Source organism: Dromaius novaehollandiae, chromosome 15, assembly GCF_036370855.1.
Source record: "Dromaius novaehollandiae isolate bDroNov1 chromosome 15, bDroNov1.hap1, whole genome shotgun sequence".
NCBI classification, from domain to species: domain Eukaryota; kingdom Metazoa; phylum Chordata; class Aves; order Casuariiformes; family Dromaiidae; genus Dromaius; species Dromaius novaehollandiae.
The window spans coordinates 12,205,418-12,217,443 of record NC_088112.1 but is presented as its reverse complement, the minus strand read 5'-3'; the positions used below and the strand labels follow the sequence as shown (position 1 = coordinate 12,217,443).

Sequence of the window (12,026 nt, the reverse complement as noted above, 5' to 3'; positions counted from 1 at the left end):
AGTGCCTCAAGTGCAGGACATCAGTACAGATCTGAATTAAGGGCTGTCACATCCTCAACTCTACAAACTAATCTCTGCCAATATAAAGCAAGTTTCTCCTACATGGGAGACAGCAAAGCGCAAGTGGGAGCACTCGTGCTTTTATTATTAAAACAATTGATATGGGAGCATGAAGGGAATAAGAAGCCTCCAGGTCACTAGGTCCCTTCAGTCTGAAATCTACATAACACAAGTCCTCGTAAATCACCTCCTACTGCTGAGCCTCATCTCACTTCCCACATGCCAGGAGGTGGCACAAATCAAAGTGACAAACTATGGGACTTTCAGGGTGGGGTGGGGGTGTAACTGCTTTCCTGAGCTGCCTACATGGAGATTGGTGAAACCCTGTAAGGAAGGATCACACTGTCCAACACTCATACTTTTATATGCATCCTAGCAATAGATCGAGACATGCTGGGAATTATTTTCCCCAGGATCCCTTTACCAACCGGGGCCCTGGTACAAAATAAATAAATAAATAAAATTCAAATCACATTTCTTATCATTGCTGGGTCCACATCCTTCTTAAGCAAGTTCTTTCAAGACCATGCATAGAGCTGACCTGCACTGCACTTACCTGATGTCAACTTAATTCTGCCCACGGAAGCCAGCTCTTCACCCGCCCTCCTCCAATTCCTACAACCATACACACAGGAACTCCACCCATTCATACAACCTACAGCCTTCTCAAAAGAGCAAGTAGATTACTGGAACAGAAAACCCAAACTGCATTGTCTTTTGAAGTTTTTATTTTTATACATTTTTTTGTATTAAAAAGGAAAAAGCATAATTACCACAAATTACAAAGGACTAAAGCATTACTAGAATAATGAATCACATCAGCCTAGAAAGCAGATACTCTGAATAATATTAATGTTATAATACAAGCTCTCATTCAAGTATTTTACATTTTTCTCTTTTCCTTTTATATGTGATGATGATCCTAGCACATGGGTCAAAGATTATGTACTATCGACAGAAGATGGATCATGTACAGCGGGCCATATTAACAAGATTTTCCTCCCAAGTGATAAATGGTCTGTGATGAGTCATTTTAAGTTTGTCTCTACAATAAATGCAGCTGAAGAAGGTTGCACACACTTTCTAGTTTTGGGAAACAGAAGGCTGAGGTTGGGACACACACAGTTTGAGAAGGGCCAGCACATCGAACCATCACCCCCTTTGTTCCAGGTGAGCTACTGAAAGGCCAAGGTCTAATCCACACGATCTGAGCAGGTCAGGGCAAACCCTTGGGGCCGGGACTACCCACTGCAGCCTTACCGAGGTAAAGCTCAGCATCCACTTCCAAGTCACAGTTCCAAGATTTCCAAGCCCAAGGGGACCAGGCAAGGCTGGGGGCAGTGGAGGGGGCACAGGCTGGCTGCCATGCCCTGCAGGCACACAATGCTACATCAGGGAGGCTCAAAGGATGGAGTGCTGCCAAGCACCCCTTCCCGCGGAAAATGTCGCTGACACAGGCCAACCTACGGACGAGACTCCCCACTGTGGACATAGTGAAGCGGGAATGAGCTACAAAGGGACAGAGAGGGGAATCTCGAGTTGACCCAAAGCACGCTTCAACACACTGACATCTACACAAACTGAAAAAGGGTCGGTTGACGCCCAGGCCGTTTCATGCTTTTCTGGAGCTTCCCACCAATGTGATGTGCTTGTCACAGATACACGGTCCTATGTTCAAGTGTCTGCAGAAAGTGAAACTGTAAACTACTCATTGAAACACTGCCCTCCATCCACCTATTTCATGCCACTGAGATGAATATTTTCTTTTAAAAAAGTCATTCATCTATTACATGTATTGGAAACTTTAAAAAAAAAAAGTCAGTGAGGCATTTAACATCAAGTGTAGCAACCCTCTCTCTTAAGAGCCTAGCATCCATTTCAAAACAGTGACGAAGTGACATAACCAGTCTCAGAGAAGAGACACAGGAGAAAATAAGCATTCCAAACACAGCTTGCTACATTTACAGGTTTTTTTTTTTTTCCTTTTGATAAAATAACTGGAAAGGCATTAACAGCTAAAAGGCCCCCTCCTCTGCACTGCCATGCTGAAAGCGTAAGGAAACGTGGCAGGATACTGAGGTTAACGCATCATTTTGTTACAGTACAGTTGACCAGTCAGAAGCAAATCAAGCAGTCGCAGAACCTCAAGGGAACCCGAGGGTTATGGTGAAAAGTCACCAAAGGGGAGTGTGAAGGGAAGCAGCAGGAAGAGGGACAGACAGGCAAATGGAGCAGCAGGGTTTTTTTGTTCTGTTTTGTCGTTTCTTTTTAAATGAATACAGCAAAGCAATAACGCCTCCTCCAAAACGTGTGTACACACACTTTCCACCTCCACTACTGAGCCCATACCACAGAGCACTGGACCAGTCACAACTACCTGCACCTGCAAGAAGGGACCTCAGAGAGGGGAGACAGCCTGCAGCAGGACCTCCCTGGGCAGGGGGATGAGACGGAGAAAGCTCCCCCAGCTCTGCCCAGAGGCTGCGCGTTACCAGCTGCCCAACAGCCTCAGCGTGCCTCTCCAAAAGCAGCAGGTGGTTCCCTCCGGCCACGCCAGTGGCTTGATGCCGACCAGGTGCAGTGATCGCGAGCTGCAGAACACATTGGTGAGTGGCACTGCAGTAACAGGAATAAATGTGCCGGACCATGCTCAGACTACTAAAATAAAAAAGCATGAAATACGATCACGACGAAGCATCCAAGCTGAAAGCAAGGCCAAACTCCTTCCTCAGCAGGAGGGCAAGAAGGATCCGAGCTTCCTCAAAAGCAAAACCCCTGTTTGGACAGCTATCTCCTTTCCCCGGAGGTGGAGTAAGCTGCATGCAATGCCTTCTGTACAAAGTCTATACAGCAGTGACAGGTTTCATGTAGCAAGAAGGAAAGTGCACTTAAAGATCTGTCACCCGTGCACACTGTAAGACATTAGTAAACCTTGCTTAGGTCAACCTCAGAGCAATCAGCCCCTCTTCACCTTGGCACACCAAGCACTCTGCTTGCAAAATGCTGCCACACCACCCAAGGGTGTAGGAGACTTGCTTCTAGCCAGAAGACTACAGAGTGCTCTCCCCCTAACAGCCCCTGCACTGGGGGCTGCAAACAGCGAGCCTTTTATTCCCCTGCTCTAGTGACACAAAACAGATTTGTTGCCCTGTGTTGTTTCAGTCCACAGGAAGACACACAGGAGCAAGTAACAGCTGCCTCGAGGCTGTTTATTTCCATCTTTCCTTCACTCCCTGGACACACTGCTGTCTAACACAAACGAAAACAAGGCACGCAGTTAACAGACGACCTACTGTCAACTCTAACAAAGACCAACAGCATGCAAATCCCAGCTGCAGCACGGCAGCTAGGATTGCCCTTCTGACCAAGCCTCTCTTGTAAAACTGACGTTGTTTAAACAGGGCCCTCACCACACTGATACGACAAACCACTGACTCAGCAGAGGGGGGAAAAAACTGTTCTGGGCCAAGACTAGGATCTCAGCCTGGGAAATTAAAGTAATAATTTAAGATCAATTCAAATTTCAAAATATTCTGTGAGATGTTTCTTAACCTCTTCTACTACCCGAGCAATTCCACAGTCTGCTCCACAAGCGACAACTCCACAGCAGAAGCTTATTCTTCCTAGTTTCCTATTTTGTTTGTTGCTAAAATAAAATGCAGACAATTGGCTTCAAAAGAGAACATGCACCAGTGAGAGGAATACAGGGAACACAGCAGCAAGGACCACCTGGGGCATCAAGTAAAACCCACCTGCACTTGAGAACAATCAGTAATAAGTCTCTAGTGTCCTTGCTCAATCCCCAGTCTATAGCCTCAGGGCTCCTCCTTCCAAAACTGGGGTCAAACCCTGCCACATTCATAACATTAAATGTCTGACTCCAGCCCACAAGAGAAGGGAAATTCAGAGGTAACAGTCAAGGCCGCGCCACTATACAAACATTGCTCGACAACCCAGCCTGCATACCGCTTTGGGACCCCTGATCACTGCTGCTGTAGCGGAGTAAGCCAAGGCCTCGGACAGGTCTGTGTGCTGAAATTGGGCCTCCAAGTGGTACCAAGCTGCAGGACTGATGCAGTAATGGCAGACAGACTGGAATAGGATCACAATATGAGGAAATGGCAAAGTAGCAGCTACCCAGCCTCGCTCAAACCCTAGCTGTGCTTTCTATTATTAGCAGCAGTTCACGAAGCTGCTCCACGCAGACCAGCCCCCCTCCTTTCCCTCCCTCCCCCCACCTACTGAAGCAGCACCTTTGATGCAGTGTCAGTTTGGGAAGGTAGCTTTAGCCAGGCAGGGCCCAGTAAGCATCCATAGCCACCTCTGATCTCCAGTTCCCTGCTGGCTGCTCTGGCCAACTTGCCCAAGCTCACTGTCCTTTCTTCTGTTCTCACCTCCTGGCTGCTCTTGCCAACAAGCCTTGCAGCTGTACAGAGACTGCCCTGGAGAGATGACTCCTTTTTCCAGCTACAAGATGCAACACTTATCAGTCGGATACTTTGAAAGGATGCAGCTCATTACCAACTTCTGATTTTGTGAAGAGGATAATACAATTAGCCGCATCTCTGAGTAGCCCATTGCAGTGCCCCCCACCAGGCACAGGAGCACACTGCAGCTCATGAGGATAAGGTACCAGGAGCCACAATCAAGACAGCTACAAAGCACACATCCTGACCCAGGAGACAGAGCATAGCAGCAGCAAGGCAAGCAGCTCTTACTGAAAGAAGCTTCTACCTTTAAAGCAGGAGCACAATCTTCCAGTGCTACATCTGGGCTCCAGGAGCAGATTTCACCCCCTCTGACGTGTCCCCAGCATGTGGTCACATGCTTCCAGGCAATGCAGCTTGCAAGCTTGGGGAGGATTTGCCTGCCAAAGCTCACCTGGTGCTGCACAGAGGAGCTGAGTAAATGCCACAGCAGCTGTGCAGTCATCCCCCTTCCCTCAGCCAAACAAGGGGCAGCAGGGCACAGTCTCAGCCCTTGGAGAAGCACAGGGCTGCTGCCCAAAGCAGGAGACTTCATGCAGTCCCCTGCTGAGACATATAATGGGAAACCCACGCAAGAGCCCCTCTTTGGCAGGCAGGTCTCCCACTCGTACCCCTAGTAAGCCCCACCAACAGACCTGCGCCTGGGGCAGAGGGCGGAGTTCCCCAGCACTGCATCACTCACATGTCAGGCTACAGCATTAAGTTATGCAAAGGACATGCTCGCCCTCTCCCTTGCTCACAGCAAGAAATAGTTCCTCTCGCTGCTGTGATGGATCTCCCTGCTCACCTCCTGATGACACTGGAGGTGCAGAGCAGAACAGGCTGAGCTCCCGCCCCAGCGCTGGGCTGCCCCGGGACTGGCTGGAGACAGCAGAACGAGCAGCGCAGGGCGAAGTCCCGAGTGAGGCCATAAGCACATACAGTTGCTGTCGCGGGGAGGATGCTACAACAGCATATACACAATGCAGCGTCTTCAACTACTTCATGAGCACAAGTCTTGGGTTTGACTACCCTCAGCACCTTCCCCTGCTGGAGTTGGGGCTCGCAGGGGGTCCACGTGGCAGGGGGAGGTGTCCGAGTGAGCTGCAGGGTCCGGGGAAAGGCTGCGGGGAGGATCAGCTCGGCAGCAGTGCCGTGAGGAGTCTCTGGGCAGGCGGGCTAAGAGCCAAGCACACTCCAAGGTCCAGGAAGCCGAGCAAGCCTCCCAGTTCCAGCTCCACCATAAGGCAACTTTTTTTTTCTCCTTTTTTTGTGTTTTTTTCTTCAATTAATATTTCCAAGGAAGAAAGCAAAGGGAGATGTGTCTTTTTAAAGAGTTTTTTTTTGTTGTTTTTAGGGATTTTGTGTGTTTTTTTTGTTGTTTCATTTTTCCAAGGGAAAAGGAAGAGAAAACCTCCTTCGACAAAGTCCTGTCTTTGTAGGCAATGGGTGTTCCTGGGGAAGCAGGCGCACTGTCTGCATGGGCTCAAGTCCAGGTGCCTGCCTGCCTCTCACCAGCCCCACTCGCAGGAAGGAGTCAGAACAAGCCTATCCTCGGCAGAGGTCCTTTGGTTGACTTCCAAATTGTCCGTGATGGAAGGGAGAGGCGGGCAGAGGGAGAACCAGACCCAAGGGAAGGTTGGAGGTGAAGACGTTGGGGAGGAGGGACAGGAAGGACGAACAGGGTGATGTTCCTTTTGCAGCAGTCAGCGACAAAGACACACCGCCGTATGTGGAATGGGAGAAGTCAGCCAGGTCATGGAGATCAGAGGCTCCACAGGGTCACGAGACGCTGCGGCTTCGATCCCCCACGGGGAACCTCACTCCTCCGAGCTTCCTGATCGGGCTGCCCAGCGATTCAAAGGGTGAACACAGAGGGGAGTTTTGGGGGCCACGCAGAGCAGACTTGTTTTGGTAAATCCAGACAAACTTCTAGCAATAATTTAAAACTTGATATATATATAATAATAATAAAAAAAATCTCCCCTTTCCAACCCAGCCAGAACATTTTTTAAAGAGACACTAAGACATGAATGTGTGCACAGAAGGGAGCAGTGGGGAGGAAAAGCAAAGGATGGGTCCAGTGGGGGTGGGTCTGGCTCTGGTCAGGGTTGTAATAGCAAAATGGTGTTTTAGATGCAGATCGTCTTTGCTTTCCAGCCACAAGAGAAAAAAAATCATGTGCGTTGAAGTTTCTCCCTAGCAGCCTGTTCATAGGCACCCATATTCCAACTCCCTTCCTGTCCCTCCTCCTCACGTCTCCCCTTTTCCGAGCCAGTCCCCCACCAACCCACCCCGTCTCTCAGCGGGAAGCAGAAGCTGCAGCCTCTCTACTTCCCCACTGTCTGCGATTCTGCAGCTGCTGGAGCAGGGACTAGCTGGCTCAGGTTTTTGGCATCCTCATGCGCAGGCTGGCTGGGCGAGGTGTGGGCTTGGCTGGATGGGCACTGGCTGACCGTTTTGCTGGAAGACTGGGATGGGTAGCGCTTCCTGCCATCTCCCCCTGACGTCGTTGGGTATCTTTTGTGTCCACCTTCCTCTCCCATGGGTGGCTGGAACAGAAACACCCCAGTATCAGCACAGCCTTCTCGAAAAGCATATCCCCTCATATCCCCCCTCCCCTCTGGATCAGAAAGCAGCCTTGCTGGCTACCTCCAAGCCTCTCTCTCTGACCTACAGGGAATACTACACTCTCCCCATGCACACAATACTGAGGGCTGCTGCTCTCCTCTCTAAATCTACCACTACCACATTTATTTACAGAAAGACAGACACACTTCCAGTAAAAGCAAGTTATCACCTTTGTGCTTTAGCTACCACCTTCCTCCACAAAGGGGCATGCTCCAGAAGTCTGGGAGCCAGAGCTCTGCACAATACTGGCTCCGCTCAAGCCTTTAAGGCTCTCTTTTTTTCTGCCTCTTCAGCTGATCAGGGGATGATGCACACATGCATTACCCCAGAGAGCTGTTCTGAAGCAGACTTGCAATATGCAAACCCTTGCAGCAACTGCTCTGGCTTTAGAGACACCAAACTCACGTCTGCTCATGCCCATGCTGTAAGGATGCTGCATGAGCTTCGTGCATGAGCTTTGTCTGGTGCTAGCTCCTCTGCTCCTCAGCAGCACCTGACCTGTTGGCAGCGATGTTAGTGTGATCCTGCCATACTCCACCTCACTCACAGCCTAGCCACAGTACAGGGAAAGGCCTGAGCTCCCTGGGGGATAGAATACCACAGCACTGCTGAAATAAATAAATAAATAAAATAAAAAAGCCACAGGAAAAACAGAGCAAACACCACACACTCAACGATGGAGCAGCTGAATAATGAGACTTGGAGGTGCTCAAGTTGCTCATCCCTGGCCCAGCTGCAATGATGAGGCATGACACTAGATGTCACTGACTTCCCCTGCCTGGCATCACTCAGGGACTAGGGCGCCCAAACCCCCAGCTCTCAGGGGCCAGAGGAGTGCAAGGGGGTGATCGGCGCAGTGCAGGCGCTGCTACTCACGTCCACTCGGAAGTCCTCGAGGCGCTTGAACTTGCTGAGGTATTCTTGCAATTTGCTGTTGATGTCCAGGTTTTTGGCTTTGGAATATTTTAAGAAGGCCCAGAACTTTTCCAGCCCATAAAGCTGTCCTGGAATGGAGGGAAGAAAATTGAATGAAGAAGTCAGAACTGTTCCCCCAAGGCTTCCCCACTGCTAGTCCCGCAGACTGGCAACACCAGGGACCCTTTCTGGCCCACCAGCAGGCACAAATGAGGCTATACAGAAAACCTGGAAGACAGTGACCAACAGTACTGGGCAGCCTTCTTGATAGGGTATGTCCCCAGGCTCTGTGCCTAGCCTGACAGTGACAAATAGGTGACAGACTGCAACACTGCAGGGCCTTGAGAAAACCCAGAAGAATGTGTTCTGGGAGAGCTACAGTCTTCCATTATTTCATTTCACACACACTCCCACCAAAGAGGCTCCAGGCCAGCAAACATCCACTCTGTTCTCCCCCACAAAGCTAGTCTCTCTGCTCTGTGCAGGAGCATCTCTCACCACCAGTGGATGAGGACAGCAGGTCTCAAGTATCTCAGGCTGTGCAGGTGGCATCAGACGGGCTCCAGTCCCAGCTCCCCGCCTCGTGCCAAACTCCCCTCAGCCTGGCCACACTGGCACAGGAAAAAAACTAGGGCAAGACCGTTAGACCCAGTGGAACAATGGGGCATCCTAGCAAGTCCCAGTCGCACACATTTTTATACAAAGTTTTTTCCTTTCCCCGAGGTCATGAGCAGAGGCCCAGGAGCAGCCACACAGCTGGGCTACATCACTGCCAACCCAAGGGGAGGCCAAAGGAGGCACCTACCAGCTTCATAATCCTTGATGGTCTCTTCTTGAAAGTCTTTAAATATGTCTGGCCGGAATTTCTTCTCCAGTCCGTAGCTGTAGTATCTGAAAAGGCACTCCAGACCGTACCTGGGAATGGAACGGCATGTCATGCTCACTGTGGTGCATGCTACACCTGGACAGAGAGGCTCCTGGAGCAGAGCGCCCTGCTGCATGTCACAAAAAGAGGAGGTGACTTGGAGGCCCCAGTCCTGCCTCCAAGCAAGGCAGAGAGATGCTGCCTTTGCTTCGCTGTGAGCCCTGCAAAGACCTGACCCTCTTCCCTCACTCCTCTCCCAGGAATGGCCACGCTGCCCCTCCTCTCCTACCTGTATCCCTCCTTCCCATCCTCCACAGCCAGTTGCTTGAACTCCTCGTACATTTTCTTGTTGAAGTGATCTCGGAGAAAGAAGGACCAGAACCGGAAGAGCGTGTTCATCTCCTGGGATTGTCCAATGCCCAGTCGTTTCCGCTCTGTTTGGGGAAGAGGGGCCGATTACAAGACAGACTTCGTCCCAGGGAGCCAGGTCTGCATAGGGGCTCACAAATAGGAGGGGTTTGTGGCACTATGACTAGGTCCAGCCCCTGCTGTTGGACACCCTGAGCTCCCAAAGCCACAGCTCGCTCACTCTCCATGGACTGTGGGGAAACATCAGCTACCAGCAAGGTTGTCCTACAGTACCCTATTTATCTGCCATTGAGTGCTCTGCTACCATACCGTGCCCATCCAACACAGCCAGAACACAGGCACCTTGCCCCAAATCCAGTGGTGCGGGTGTCCCTCCCCACGTGCCTACCGTTAAGGCAGCGCCGACGGTACTTGTGGTAGACATGTTGCGTGAAGCCGTTCTCCTTGAGCAGCTCGTGTGAAGGATGCTGAAACTTGGGCAGGGACTGCGGGGTGCAGCCGTAGCTTCCGACGGCCGGGGTCCCCTCTGAGGGGCTGGAGCTGAGCACAAGACACTCCTGTCAACCTCCTTGCAGCACAAGGTCACACTCCACCCCGTGACACTTATCTCTTGGTCCCACCAGCTCCCTGGGAAGAGCTGCCAGACCAGACAACACTGCCCTGTCCCTTTCCCATGCCCACTCCTTTCCCTGTTTCTGCTTTCTCTGTCACTCTGCACTCCTGTGTCTGGTACCTGATAGAGGCAGTACGAGGCCTGTGCTCCCGAGAGTCCATCACCCAGCCCACATGGCACTCCATCGGGGGGTTTGAACTGTGCCTCGTCTTCCTCTTCCGTGGAGTCTGCAAAACATAGTGCATCAGGAATGCATCCTCTTTCTCTCTGGGTCCCAGCTGGGGAATCCCAGCCTCCCTCCCACACCCCAGTCCACATCCCACCTTGGCATCTATCGTCCTGCCTTCTTTCACCACTGGGTAAAACCGGGGTGTCTGTGTTGGGTCTTTCAGCTGAGGTGTGCGAGGGGTCCGGGGGGTCCTGGCGTTGCGGTAGTTGGGTGATTCTGGTACAGTCGTAGGCAAAGACCGGGCAATCGTTGAAGGCTCAGGAACTCCAAACAACTTGTTAGCCAAAGCATCTGTAGGTACTGCAGAAAGAAAAAACCCATCCTGGGTCAAACTGAACTCTGAGCCAGACAATGTCACTAGAGCCAAGGGACTCCCATTCAGGAGATGGGAAGCAGCAGGAGCAGGAACTCATGGATATTTGGAGGAACTCATGGATATGTGCAGGAACTCGTGGATATTCCTGACATGACCAGCTTCAAATCTAGCCTGTGACGAGCCTGTCCAGACAGCCCAAGGCCTTTCAGCAGGTCCAAGGCTGAGTTTTCAGGGATGCTACAAGTTATTTGCTTCCAGCGGCTAACAGCAATGACAAATCCCTGCATCCCAAGCCGGACAGGCCAGCACTCTGAGCACCAGCCCCCACTCACAGGCATCCAGGCCTGGCAGGGAGCTGCCTTCCAGGTAGGGACGTTCTGATGAGCAGGTCCAAGGGGGAAGTTGCATCCTCACTGTTACATGAGAGACTGGCAAGATTTCCTCCACCAGCTGTGACACCCCTGCTTTTGGGCCTCTTCTCTTGGTACCCAAAAACATTCAGCTGAGAGAACGGCACTGCTCTGGGAAAGGTGACACCACTGTCTGTGGTCCCTAATTTCTTCTCCCCAGCTGCTATGGAACCTCCCAGGACCACTCACAGATCTCAGATCTGCAACTCCAGTTCCCGCCATTGCCAACCCTCCACAGAGATTGCACTGGCATGTTCACTTCAGGCCCCCCACCCAAACCCAGCCCTACTAGGAAGGATGAGGACAAATTCAGTCCTATCCATTCCCACTCTCACTTACCTTGCTGGAACCTGGGAGGGCCGGGAGGGACTTCTTGGTTTGGATCCACAGGGGGCTCCGGCGTCAGGGTATCGAACTGCTCCCTGCTTATCATATTCACCTTCTTGAAGTTCTCCACCTCTTGCTGCATTTGAAGAGGAAGATGATGAAGCAACCAATTGCTCACTTCTCCCCTCATCTCAACAGCTCATCTCGACCACTGCTGTGCTTACGCAATAGTCACAACACTGGGCACAAAATACAGCGACTGGGCCTCGGTGCCCAGAAAGGTGACGTGTTGCTTGTATGTTACGAGGGGAAAATACAACAGACAGAAATCAGGGCCCTGCAGTGACCACACCTGAACCCATCAGGCCCAAGCTTTCAGGGATCCTACAAGGCAGCTTCACTCACTATCATTTACTTCTTTCAGGCTCTTCTACTTGCCTATGTCAGCTCTGGTGCAGCAGGGTTCAAGGTCAGTTTGATAACCTCTGCTTGACCAGCACCCCACCATCCCTGCTGCCTTCTTGCATCTCCAGAGTCTCCTTCCCACATCCTCAAAGCCACACCGTACAGGGCACAACATTCCCATTTATCTGAAGCATCCGTAACCCCAGAACACTCTTCCCATTGGTCTCGTTACTCGCTTTCCCCACACGCTCAGCTTCAGTAGCCACAGAGAGTAGCACTACACTTCAGCAATGTGCCTGGGACTCAACATGCAGAGACAGAGCCCAACTAGGAGCTCCAACAGGCCATCTCACCTCACAGCCAAAGTAACTTCAGTCTCTAAACAAGCCAAGGTAAGTCCCTGACTGTGACAGTCACCAA

General features: G+C 51.2%; 1 protein-coding gene across 5 annotated transcripts in view; it reads right to left on the bottom strand.

Moving 5' to 3' along the window:
- Positions 1–770: 770 nt before the first annotated feature.
- Positions 771–12,026, bottom strand: part of LARP1 (La ribonucleoprotein 1, translational regulator) — a 54,676-nt gene continuing 43,420 nt past the window's right edge. For all 5 annotated transcript variants that reach the window (XM_064520907.1, XM_064520910.1, XM_064520906.1 and 2 more), the window contains 8 exons: positions 11,214–11,337; positions 10,243–10,448; positions 10,040–10,146; positions 9,695–9,846; positions 9,227–9,371; positions 8,878–8,987; positions 8,034–8,161; positions 771–7,078 (listed from right to left, as the gene is read on the bottom strand). In XM_064520907.1, the coding sequence (XP_064376977.1) occupies positions 6,857–7,078; positions 8,034–8,161; positions 8,878–8,987; positions 9,227–9,371; positions 9,695–9,846; positions 10,040–10,146; positions 10,243–10,448; positions 11,214–11,337 (1,194 nt within the window). In that variant the 3' untranslated portion in view covers positions 771–6,856. The remainder of the gene's footprint in view (positions 7,079–8,033; positions 8,162–8,877; positions 8,988–9,226; positions 9,372–9,694; positions 9,847–10,039; positions 10,147–10,242; positions 10,449–11,213; positions 11,338–12,026) is intronic.